Raw genomic sequence first — 12,771 nt, 5'->3', positions numbered from 1 at the left:
ACACAGGACAGGGGATCCCTACTCCGTCCACAGGTGAACAACCTGAAATGGACCTTATGGGTGATAGGGTTCTAATTCCTTACAGACACCTATATTCAGGGGATGTACTCTGAGGATGTACTCAATGTTCTGCAGGAGGCCAGAAAACCTAGTTCTAGGAGAAACTGTATCAAAGTGGTGCAGATTCTCCAAGTGGTGTCAAAGGAAAAACCAGGACCCTTTTATTACTCCTATACCAGTGGGTCCTATCCTATTTGCATGGGGTACTCCACTCGGGACTAACTTGCTCTTCAAAGTCCACTTGTCTGCCCATATCGCGTCCTTTGGCATACAGACTGGAAGTTTAACTTTCTGAAAGGAGTCCATGTCATACCACCCCAGGAGTCCTATTCCCCCTCCTTGGGACCTCAGTTTCATATTGGAAAAACTAACTTTACCTTCTTTTGAACCAGCTCACTCAGTTTCCCTGAAACTGCACACAACAGTTCTACTAGTTGCCCTTACCTTCGCCGGGAGGGTTTCAGATATACAAGCCCTTATGGCTACCTCTCCTTATCTTGTTTTCCACAAGAACAGAGTTGCCGTCAGGACCAACCCTTCCTTCATGCCAAGGGTAGTTAATAAACTCTCATTAAATCAAACCATTAATCTACCAGTTTTCTACCCTCATCCACAAAACTCCTCAGAGAGGACTCTTCATTCCTTGCATGTACACTGACAACTCTGGTACTATTTGGACAACACCAAATCTATTAGAAAATCTTACCAGTTATTCATCTCCTTCCATCGCAGAGCCCTAAGGAAGGCATTCTCCAAACAGACCATTTCCTCATGGATCTCTAAATTCTTTACCTTGTGCTACTCCCATCATGGAAAATCCTTGCAGGGCCATGTTAAACATCACTCTACCAGGGCAGCTGCCTCATCTACTGCCTGTTTCAAAGGCATTGACCTCACTTCTGTTTTAGAAGCAGACACTTGGGCCACAGTCCACACCTTCACCAAACATTACAAGCTGGACATGGCCTCCAGAGCAAGAGCAGGTTATGCCAGGTCAATCCTCGAAGGCCTGGTTGACCAAGGAAACCACTCCTCCACACAGGTTCATACCAAAACCTCTTGTATTCTCCCTACTGTTATGAATACTGCAACATGATAATAGAAGTACATGGAATAGTTGTGTAAGAACTTACCATAACCTTAGATGGCCTTCTCTTCCATGTTGCAGTATTCAGTCCCACCCACCTACCCCGTCTCCTTGCTAACTGTCACACCATGGCTTACCTGTGAGGACAGTCATTCTCTTCCCCAGTCTCCACTCTCAACACAGCCAACCTACCTGGGCCTGGCCTTACATGCAAGTCCAAGGGTCTCCAGGTAGGACCCCCCCCCCCTTTCAACCCACAGGAGCACTACTGTATGCAGCAAAACATTCTGATGAGGGTACTTGCAGACGTCACTTTTATACTGTCTGTTTATGGCCCTCATAAGGGACGTCACATGTACCCTTCTGGAACAAAGACTTTGGTATACTAGCCAGACGGTGGTGCTGCAGGCAGCAACCTCCCTGCTGTTAAAAATTCTGCAACATGGAAGAGAAGGACATCTAAGGTTATGGTAAGTTCTTACACAACTATTCTTTTTACTTGGATAAGAGTAAGAGAGTCCAAGTCTAACCAGTTTGTATCCTTTCACCCCAGGGCTCTGGGAAAGCTGCATCTAAGCAAACAATATCTTCTTGGATTTCAAACACTATTTCCTTTTGCTATTCCTTTCATGGAATACATTCCTTACACTGTGAGGTCCCACTCCACTAGGGCTGTGGCCTCCTCTGGAGCCTTTTTCAAAAGGATTTGATACAGCCACTGTCCTGGAGTCAGCCACATGGTCTTCAGTCCACACATTCACTAAACATTACAAGCTGGACAGTATCTCCAGGGTTAGGACAGGCTTTGCTAAAGCCATCCTGCATAACACAGGCTGAGCTTTGGCACTTTCCCTCATATTTAGGATACTGCAACATGAGAATAGAAGGACATAGAATAGCTGTGTAAAGTCTTAACATAACCATAGATGCCCTTCTCTTCCATGTTGCAGTATTCCTCTCCATTCTTCCCCCTTTTAGGACCTCTGCCTCTTCAATTTCTTCCTGTTCTGTATTTTCCCTCTCGGGATGGCATCCTGATCAGCTACCCTTAGACTGTTGCCCATCTGGGGCATTCACTTCTGAGAACTGTGTGTGCGGACATCACATTTATGGCCCACAGTTTACGGTACCTACGTGTGATGTCCTACACACCATACAGCAGCCAGGCAAAGCTTTTGTAATAGGCTGGACGATCGGGTCACCTCAGGCGGAGGATCCCTCATGTTTAGAATGCTACAACATGGAAGAGAAGAACATCTATGCTTATGGTAAGATTTTACACAACTATTCTTTTACATTTTTTTAGCCAGGAATATCCAGCAGAAGGATCCAGTTTTCAGTGGAGTCTTTTGGGGGGGGGGGTTCCAAGACAACAGCAGTAGCAAATAAAATGGTGGTGTTATATGTATGACCAGATATTCTGTTTTGAGCTTTGGTGTAGATTGTCTTCTGTAGGCAGCTTACCAGACTTTGCCTTTTATTTTTACAAGAAATCTCTTTATTAAATCATCACGTGTAATGTAGTCAATCGTATACTCTTATTTAAATGAAAAGTCATAGTAACATAATTTTAGTTGTGAACATTAAGCATTACAAATCATAGTGACATAATTGTAGTTGGAAACATGGAACATCATCTATAATGTATCCAGTCATTGTCGGTCTAACATTGCAGAGCTCATTCAGATGCTGCTTTCTTTTTATTCCTTCTCTGCATGTATTGTTCCCACAGTTCCCATTTTTTCCCTGTGTAATTTGCTCCTGCCTTTTCTAAAGATACCAGTTCCGGGTTTATCTTTAACTATATGCACTACTTTTAGTAATGCTGGTTTAGACTTTTATTTCCATTTTCTAGTAATTGCTTTTTTGGCAGCCACCATAATTAGGCTAAGCAAGGCCTTACTTTGTCTAGGGAATTCTGATTGTGTGCCTCAGACAAATCATTTCCTTAGTTACAGCAATTTGCTTACCCAGTATCTGACTGAGCAGTCTGCAGGGAATCTTTAAAATCTACCCACTCTTCATTACACTTCAGAAAGTATGTTCCCAGTTAGTTCTTTCTTCCCCATTGCACCTCCAACATTTGCTGTCTACTTGAGGAAAAATTCTTTGGAGTCTGCTTGGGTATAAAAATACCTGTAGGCTTTGCATTTTGGGTGTTTGTTTTGCTGACAGTCCCAGATATTCTGATCATGCTGTCTTCTTTTCGGTACCATGTGAAGTGAGTAGAACTTTAAGTTCACTTGGTTACAGTAATCAGCAAAGCCATTTCTTGCAGTGCCTTACTGTTAGATACCAGCCCCTTCCATTCCTTCAGAATGAAAGTAATGAGAAGTGCAGTAGTTTTAGAATTCCCTCAGACAATTGGTGACTATTTTTGCAGTAACTCTTGCTTGTTTTTTCCTACATTTGTTTTTCACCATCTACGGAAAGTTCTTGAAAAAGCGTATTGAAATGTCTGAAATGTTTAGTCTTAGAAAATGGTATTGAATTTCACTTTGTGTTCCGTCCCTGAGTGAGCCATAGTGTTGTCTTTATTGGCCTTCAAACCTCAGCTAATTGGTGAAGTTGTTGGTTAACCTCAGCTAATTGGTGAAGTTGTTGGTTATCTGGTGTCTTCACCTTCAAATTACAGGACCCCAGGATAGGGAAATGATGCAACTTTGTACAACAGCACAAAGTTATGAATTTTGGCCTGAAGGGCTTGAAAACCTCTGGGCCTTGCTTTTTCCATCCCGAGATGCTTTTCGTATGTTATACACTGTGCTGTTGTAGAAAGGGTGACAAATTCCAAATGAAAGTAGTATGAGATTTAATGCATCCTCAGTATGGTGTCTGTGTGCACTGAGGAAGTTGACGTGGATAGAATTGCCACAGTTGGAGAGATTGTGGAGTCAAAAAGTAGGGATCTCACCCCTGGGGCTGGAAGTGTTCTCTGGGAAAAGGAAATGTTGCTCTTAAGGTGTAATTATCCTTTAAGGAAAGCTGTTTAGTGTTAGGACTGTAGAGACTAATTTGCTGTTTGTTGCTGCTACTGTTCAATCTGGCATTTCTGTTGTCATAAAGCTTTGTTTGCAAAAGTGCAACCTGTTACTGCAATCAGTGTTTTCTATTAGAAAAGGGTAGTCTTATGTGTATGCTTGGTAATTGACAGTAGCTTCCTGCAGCATTGAATCTAAATCCAGTAATTCAGTATATTGCTGCTTGGCACTGAAGTGCTAGTGCTGTCTCTCACTGAATTCCTATATCCTAAAGTTTTACAAGATTTAACTGCTCTAAGATTCACCTTTGATCACTGTAGATTTCTATCATCTGTAACCTCTAGGTTATGTGCATTCCTTTGTGTAGCTGGTTCTTTGGGTCTAGAGATGGTCATAGCTGCTGTGACCATATCCAAATGTTCTGAATCATTGCAGACCGCACTCGGCCCTTGATCATACTAGAGCTCAAGAGGTACTATTTCATGCTGTGTTGTAAAGTTTACAAGCATAATCACCTTAGTTAGCTTTCTCTCTGTCCTGTTTGGCTAGGACTGTTAAGTAAGGTCCTTGTTGCTATTTTGTTAAGAATTTTTTTTATATTATCTACTTTATTTTCCATTATATAACTGTTGTGCAGGATACACTATACAATCTCTATATGTACTGAAATCTTGAATTTCAGTACGTCGAGACCAAATAGTGGAAAGTGCAGTTACTCGAAACTACACTACGCCGAATGTGGAAGTGTGGAATCCGCAAATGTCCAATCTGCCGCTATCGTGGTGTCGCGTTCGTTACGTGTGGTGCGGTTTGTGGATTTGTGTGGGGTTTCAGGTAAGTGGTGTGTGTTTGAGGATATTGGGTAGGAATTTTTAGTGTGTGTGTGTGTGTGTGTGCGCGCGCGCAGTGGTGTTTTTTGTCTGTTTAGTGCAACCTCTGAGTTAGAATATATAAGTAGTGGGGGGGTGCAGGGGGGCTTGGCCCCCCTGCTTATAGGTAGGTTAGGTGTGTTTGTGTGTTATGTTTGTTTAGTTAGGTTAGGTGTATGTGTGTGTGTGGTCGCGATTGTGGTATTCGTGATTGTGGGTTTTCGTGTATGTGAGATGTTCGTGTTTCACTGTTGCAGTCATTACAATTGGGTTATCCTGCTGGCAAGCTACCCGCAGTCGGCCCGAGTCCCAAAGTCTAGGTCTGGTGTCTGTTGCTGTCGCCTCCTTCCTGATGTCAGTGCGCCCGGGGTATAAAAGATGCAGCCGACACCTTTTTCTTCAGTCTTTCTTGCCGCGCGGTGCCTGAAGCAAAAACAGTTCGCAAGTGCAGGTCGGCCGACTCCTGAGATTTTCAAAAACAAATTTCAGATCCGAAGTCTTCATTAAAGCCAAGTACCCCGTTGGGGAAACTTTTGTCAGAAAAATAATTGTATTTCTTGTGGGAAGCAAATACCTCAAGGATTTTCATTCTTACTGTATTCCTTGCCTAGGCCCTGAACACAATGTTGCTAGCTGTCAGTTTTGTGCTAGATTTAACCAACGCACTATTTAAGCGTCAGTATGATTTTGCATTTCATTATTTTGGCCGAAAATTCAATTATATAATGCCGTCGGAACAGCCGACGACCTGAGTTTATAAAAAAACGCAAATAAGAAGAAAAGGACAGGCATCTGAGGTCCAAAACCGACGAGGCTTCCGCTAGGCCTGTCGCCGGTTCTCAGTGAGGCGCTTTCGCAGCCCCTGACGCCTGCTACCTCAGAGCCACAGGCCACTTCCGACTCCCACGTGGAGCCAACTAGGTTGCTGCAAACTCAAAGTATTGGAGACACGGAAACTATTCCCTCAGATTGGTCCGGAGCCGCTGAGCAGGCATCGGCTTCTGAGGGTGTATTCAGGCCTACATGGTTATATGTAAAGCCAACTTCAGCTTCAAAGGCAAAGACTAAAGCAGCTGTAAGGACAAAGAAACAAGTACAGCATTCTCCTGGGCAGAATTCCATGCCTAAAAAACAGATGCTTAGAATGGCCGAAGACCTAATTACTTTGATCAGAGGTTCCCATCCCCCTCCTGATAAGAGGCCTAGGCAAGAGATAGAATATGAATCTTCAGATCAGGTTTCCATTTCCTCTGATTCCTCTCTGAACATGAATATTCCCTTCCTCCCTACGAGGATTCTGATGCTGAAGAATCTATCCCTTCAGCCTCTCCTCCCGAGGATTACTCTGAATCCAAGAAAAGGCTCAGAGACTTCCTTTTATTACCACAGCACAGGCCCCTTGCTATTCCTCCCATTTAAACATTGTAGATGATGATTTTACAGTGTCCGGTCTGTCTCCTGACTCTCTACCACCAGCTCCTGTAAAGCCAGACCGATACTACAGGGTGCTGGATTCTCATAAATGTCTTTACAAAAACCCTGCTGCTGACCCAGAAACTATTTCTCAGGGTCCCAAGGGGGTCAAGGCTTCCACTGCAAAAAATCCTATTCCCTCTGATAGGGATTCAAGGGCCCTGGATAAATGGGGGGAAAAGATTATACTTCGGCTACCTTGGCTGTTAAGAGCTTTAAATTGCCAGTTTCATATGCTTAAATATCAGCAATATCTTATGTCACTGCTTAAACAGAAAATGTTGACAAATTCAGAATGTGCAGAGAACAAAGAAATGCAGGATTTATTGCATTCATCTGAACAAGTGGGAAAGCATACTTTGTAATGTGGTTTTGATTCTCTAGAGGCCTCCTGCAGGGCCGCAGTTACAGGTTCTGTCTTTAGGAGCCATGCTTGGTTAAAAGAACAGAATCTGCCAGATCATGTTAAAGCAAAACTATTAGATGCTCCTTTACAACATGATACCTTGTTTGGTGTTAAAGCAGAAGAGGTGCTGAAGAAAATGGAGGACAAAGCTAAATCTGTGCAAACAGTGAAGGATTTCTTACAGGTACAGCCTTCCAGATTTAGCAGGAACTGGCCTACAAAGAATTGGTCCTTTCCAGTGTCAGGCCACAAAGAGGCAGATCATAGCCCCAAGGCTCACACAGGCCTAAACAATGGGGTGCTTCTACCTCCAAAAGCTGAGAGGAAAAATCACAGCCATACAGGAAACAGTCTCAATGACTTTCCCCTGCCAGCACCAAGCACTTATCTTCTGGCAGCTCCTTTGGGGGGAAAACTAGCACTTTTTACAAAAAAATGGCACTTGATCACCCAGGACAAATGGGTCTTAAATATCGTATCTCAAGGCTACAGGTTTCACTTTCACACCCTGCCAAGGTAAAACGGAATGCCAGACCTGCCACGCAGTCAATGGGCAGAGGCACAAAAACAAGTTTCATCCCTCATGGACATGAGAGCCATTCAGCAAGTACCACAGCAAGAGCAGGGACAAGGATTTTACTCAAGGCTATTCTTGGTACCCAGAAAGGACAAGGCCTGGAGACCAATACTGGACCTGTCTATCCTAAACACATTCCTGGATATTCCAAAATTCAAAATGTCAACTCTGCAGCAGCTTCTGCCCATGCTGGGCAAGAAGGCTTGGCTTGTGACTTTAGACCTAAAAGGCATACCTGCATGTCCCAATCAGACAATCATGCAGAAGATACCTCAGATTCATAGCTGGCTCAATGCACTACCGATTCTCTGCACTGCCCTTTGGCTTATCTACTGCGCCCAGAGTCTTCACAAAATGCCTGGAACCAGTAATTGCATTTTGCAGACAAAAAGGAATTCAAATATATCCCTACTTGGACGACTGCCTAATTCAAGGAAGAGAACAAAGACTTTCTTCTAAAGCATCTGGCGTTTGTAAAAAGATTACTAATTGGCCTAGGGTACACGGTAAACGAAAATAAATCAAAACTAGTGCCCTCTCAAGAGATATTCCTGGGTGCAAGCTTAAATACAACTGCCCAGACGGCTTATCTCACGCCAGACAAACTAGCAACTGACTACTTCAAGAAATTGGCAACAAAAACCCACTTATCTGCAAGGAAATTCCTGAAGGCCTTGGGTTTCATGGCATCCTGCATTCTACTAATTCCATATGCCAGACTGCATACGAGAAAACTACAATGGTATCTAAAAAGTTTTTGGACTCAGCATTGCCACAGCCTGGAGACAGTAATTGCACTCATTCCCTGCCTGCAACATGAGTTTCGATGGTGGGCAGAAGGCTGTCACCACAACATGGGTCTGCCATTCAGTTTACCCACAGCCAGCCAGACAGACATTGACAACGGATGCATCAGATGATGCCTGGGGGGCCCATATGGCAGGAAAATGTATTCAGGGCACATGGCCTGCAAATCAGATGCATCTTCACTTCAATCAAAAAGAGATGCTAGCTGTTCAAAATGCTCTGACAGGTTTCAAGGACCGCTTCATCCAGGACAGTTACTGATAGACAGACAACACTACGGTCATGTGGTACATAAACAAGCAGGGAGGTACACATTCCTATCCCCTCTGCAGACAAGCAATGACCTTATGGGACACAGTATTGGCTTTTTCAAGTTCACCTGTAAGCACAATTCCTGCCAGGAAAAACAAATACTCTGGCAGACAAACTAAGCAGAAACCTCACATATCCCCACAAATAGAAACTGGATCCACAAGTCTTCAGCATGATAATAAGGAAATGGGGATGCCCAGACATAGATCTATTTGCCTCCCCTCACAACTGCCAATTGCAGAGATTTTGCACAAGGATTTATCACAAGCAAGCATGGAAAGTGGACGCCCTATCCTTCAGCTGGAAAAATCTAACAGCTTATGCTTTTCCCTCACTGCCTCTCCTTCCCAGGGTACTCATAAAGGTCAGACAAGAGAAGCCAAAAATGATACTGATTGCACCAGACTGGCCACGCCAGCACTGGTACCCAATCCTAAAGGGCTTGTCTCAAGGCCCAGCATGGATATTGCCTCAGACTTCTCACTTGCTGGCCCAACAAAACAATCAGATCCTGCACAGCCAACTCAGGACCTTAAATCTGGCAAGATGGCGGATAATGTAGCCATTCAGAACACTTCTCTTTCAAAAGCTGTTATGGATGTCATCTTGGAGGCCAGGAGGCCCAGTACCAGAAAATCTTATGCAGAAAAATGGAAGAGATTCTGTGCTTGGAACCCGGAACAAGGCATTGACACGGGTGTACCAAATATCCCTCAGATTTTACAATACCTAACTGAGATGCTGAACAAAGGGTTTTCTTTCTCATCAATTAAGATTCATGCCTCTGCCATTTCAGCCCATTACAATACGGGACCACCTATCTTTTCCTCTTCCTTTAATAAGGCAGTACCTCAGAGGGGCCAAAAACATTAGGCCTCCAAGTAGAGCACCAATTCCAGCCTGCGACCTTAATTATGTTTTGGAAAAACTCACACTGCCTCCTTTCGAGCCAGCATCAACAGCAGATATAAAATTCTTATCCTGGAAAACAGCTCTGCTCCTAGCAATAACCTCTGCAAGGCAAGTCTCAGAGTTACAAGCACTCATGGCTGTGGAACCTTTCATCATTTTTCATCCAGACAGGGTTTCTCTGAGAACAAACCCTACATTTATGCCTAAGGTGGTGTCCAGTGTGGCCCTCAACCAAATCCTTCATTTGCCCACCTTTTATCCAAATCCACAGAACAAGGGTGAGAAAATTCTGCATTCTTTGGACATGCACAGGCAGTTACGCTTCTACTTGGACAGAACTAAAGCTTTCAGAAAGACTGAGCAACTTTTAGTGTCATATGCTGCAGGATCACAAGGAAAGGCCATCTCAAAACAGACTATTTCTAAATGGATAGGCCATTGCATCCGTTTCTGCTATTTTCAGCATGGCAAATCAGTGCCTAAGGGCATTAGGCCTCATTCCACCAGAGCAGCAGCCACTTCGGCAGCCTTCCTCAGAGGAGTACCAACCAACGATATCTTAGAGGCTGCAACTTGGAGTTCAGTGCACACCTTCACAAAGCACTACCACTTACCTCTTTACTCTAAGTCCAGAGCAGATTTTGCCACTGCAGTTTTGCAGGGCCTCATAGCCTCTCCTAATCCTATTTAGCCCAGCCACCCATACTCAGCTTTGGGATTCAACCCAAGAGTAATGACTGCAACAGTGAAACATGATGAACATAGTACAGTTGTGTACCTACATTAAATGTAGATGTTCAAGTGTATTCACTGTTGCAGTCCAGGTTACCCTCCCACCATCCCCCTTTTTCTTTGCTAGGATTCATCTGTGTTTCTCTATCCTATCCAACCTATTTGGTGTATTTACTTGTAGATGAAGGAAATGTTATTTTTGTGCATGCATTTTTATTGGCATATTTTTTCAGCCCACCAATTTGGGGGCACCTGACATCTGGGGCAAGAAAAACTGAAGAAAATGGCGTCTGCTGCATCTTTTATACCCCTGGCACACTGACGTCAGGGATGAGGCGACAGCAACCGACGCCGGACCTAGACTTTGGAATTCTGGCCGACTGCGGGTAGCCTGCTAGCAGGATAACCCAAGAGTAATGACTGCAACAGTGAATGCACTCTAACATCTACATTTATGGTAGTTACACAACTGTACTTTGTGCAATCCATATGCATGGTGCACCTTTTGTGTACAGCTCCCCAGCAGCTGACCTTAGAATTGTAAACATTACATTTCTTTCTTGATGTCCCTCCTTAGATCACTGTTGCAGTATTCCAAACTATTGGGTTTTCTGTCTAAAGCTGTACGTCCAGCTGGGGTACCAAAGCCAAAACCTTCCGTAGAACCTGTGAGCATATTCTGTTAGAAGCATTTTCCTTGAGGGTCTGGTGAAAGCCCACTCCACTAGGACCATGGCTACTTCAGTGGCCTTTTGGTCTAGGTGGTCACTGGATGATTTGTTCTGCAGCTATTTGGTCCTCATCTCATACCTTCATATCTCATTACAAGTTGGACTTTGTATCCAAGACTAGGGCATTCTTTGGCTGTGCGGTGTTCCAGAATATCCTTCCATGAGGGCCACCCAGGTGTTGGTAGCTGTGGACTCTGTCCACAGGCAGAAGACCAAATGAAGTCAACTACTTCAGATAAAGAAGTTATGTACTCACCATGACGTTCCATCTGAGTAGTTGTACTTAAATGTCTTAAACCATCCCCCCTGACCTTGTCACTATTGTTCTAACCTTGTATTGGGGAGAGGAGCACTATTGTGACTCTCCTGGTTTGTTTGGCTTAATTTTTGGGAGCCATTAGTGATGAGGTCTGTTTGGGTTGGGCTTGTGTTTTCCTGAGCAGCAAACTCAATCTGAGGGAGGGAAATGGAAGCATTATGAGTAAGAGGAGGGACTTGGAGCTCGGATCAGATGCTAGTGATGCAGCCATCTCTGATCTGATTTGGATCCGAATACCCACAGGTTGAAGACAAATGAAGTACAACTACTCAGATGGAATGTTATGGTGAGTACATAACTTCTTTTTTCTAAATATTGTTACTACACTACCATGTGATTAGCATCTGCGGATTACACCCCCTACCCCCTTGTCCCCAGGGCAACTGCCCCTTTATCTCAATTTAACTACACATCTGCCTGAAGTTTTATTTCAAGTGGTGGTTTTGATTTGGACAAAATTGGGTACTCTGGCTATTTGTACATCTGTTAACTCAACCACAGGATATCTTGGGAAGTAAGCATGTACATTGCAAACTCAGTGAAATTTTAAGAGCAACAGAACTGTAGTCCACTGATTATACCACCTCAGAAGTCTTAAGACCTTTGAATGTGGGGAGTACCATTTTCTTTACTTTTTTTTTTCAAAATTCTACGGTACTCATCACCGTGTTTGTTTCTGCTGTGTAAAATTATATGAGTGAGTTATTTGCAATGTGCACTATATCATACATTACTTTTTGTAGTATATTCTTCTGCTTTGTCTTGTGCAGTATTCGGGAAATATTGGAGGTGGCTGAAGACATGGAGATTGATATCCCGCATATATGGCAGTACCTCGCTGAACTGATTACTCCACTGCTGCATGAGGGAGGAATCCCCATGGGAGAACTTTTTAGGTAAAGTTGTTTGGAAGTATTGAGAGTGTTGCACACGCATGCTGAAATGAAAATGCAAATATCTGTGACTCGAGTGAAGTTTGATGTATTCATGTAAAGTTAGCTCCTGTAACAAATTAGAAAATCTTAAATTTAACTTCATATCATTAATACAACTAATGGTGCAGCATTTCAGAACAAAATATTTCAGAAGGTAAATGCAGTAGGTTAACATCCACATTTAGGAAGTTAGTCGAGAGTAAATTATGAAGTATGGTAGTTTAGGAGCGTCAGATTAAGCTTTCAGTGAGGAAGATATTCTAAGAATGTATTGGTGCAGAGTGGATACAGAACAATAGAGGCAGGATAGAAGTTACTCTGGTAGGATATTTTTAGTAAACTAATAAAAGAAAAAATTGCTTCACTTTATAGCAGAGTCTAATACCACTACTTAAGACATGTCCACAGTGTCTGAAGTTGTAAGGTAGTTGCTCCACCTTTTTCGTATGTATGCCTTCTACTGAATTTGACTGTAGCACTAGCTATGTCTTCTGTTTTTAGATCAGCATTAGCCTGTTATCCACCCCTACCCTGTGGTTTGCATGCTAATATCCAGGACTGAGGTATCCG

At 43.3% G+C, this 12,771-nt stretch overlaps 1 protein-coding gene across 1 annotated transcript in view; it reads left to right on the top strand.

Annotated features, from left to right (window-relative positions):
• LOC122801252 (eukaryotic translation initiation factor 4 gamma 1-like) overlaps nt 1-12,771 on the top strand; it is a 2,968,223-nt gene that overhangs the window by 2,532,599 nt on the left and 422,853 nt on the right. The window contains exon 25 of the mRNA XM_044070804.1: nt 12,037-12,162. Within this exon, the coding sequence (XP_043926739.1) occupies nt 12,037-12,162 (126 nt within the window). The remainder of the gene's footprint in view (nt 1-12,036; nt 12,163-12,771) is intronic.

This window comes from Protopterus annectens, chromosome 4.part1 (genome assembly GCF_019279795.1).
Source record: "Protopterus annectens isolate FY-2018-M chromosome 4.part1, PAN1.0, whole genome shotgun sequence".
In the NCBI taxonomy this organism is placed as follows: domain Eukaryota; kingdom Metazoa; phylum Chordata; order Ceratodontiformes; family Protopteridae; genus Protopterus; species Protopterus annectens.
This window is presented reverse-complemented; position numbering and strand designations above follow the sequence as displayed.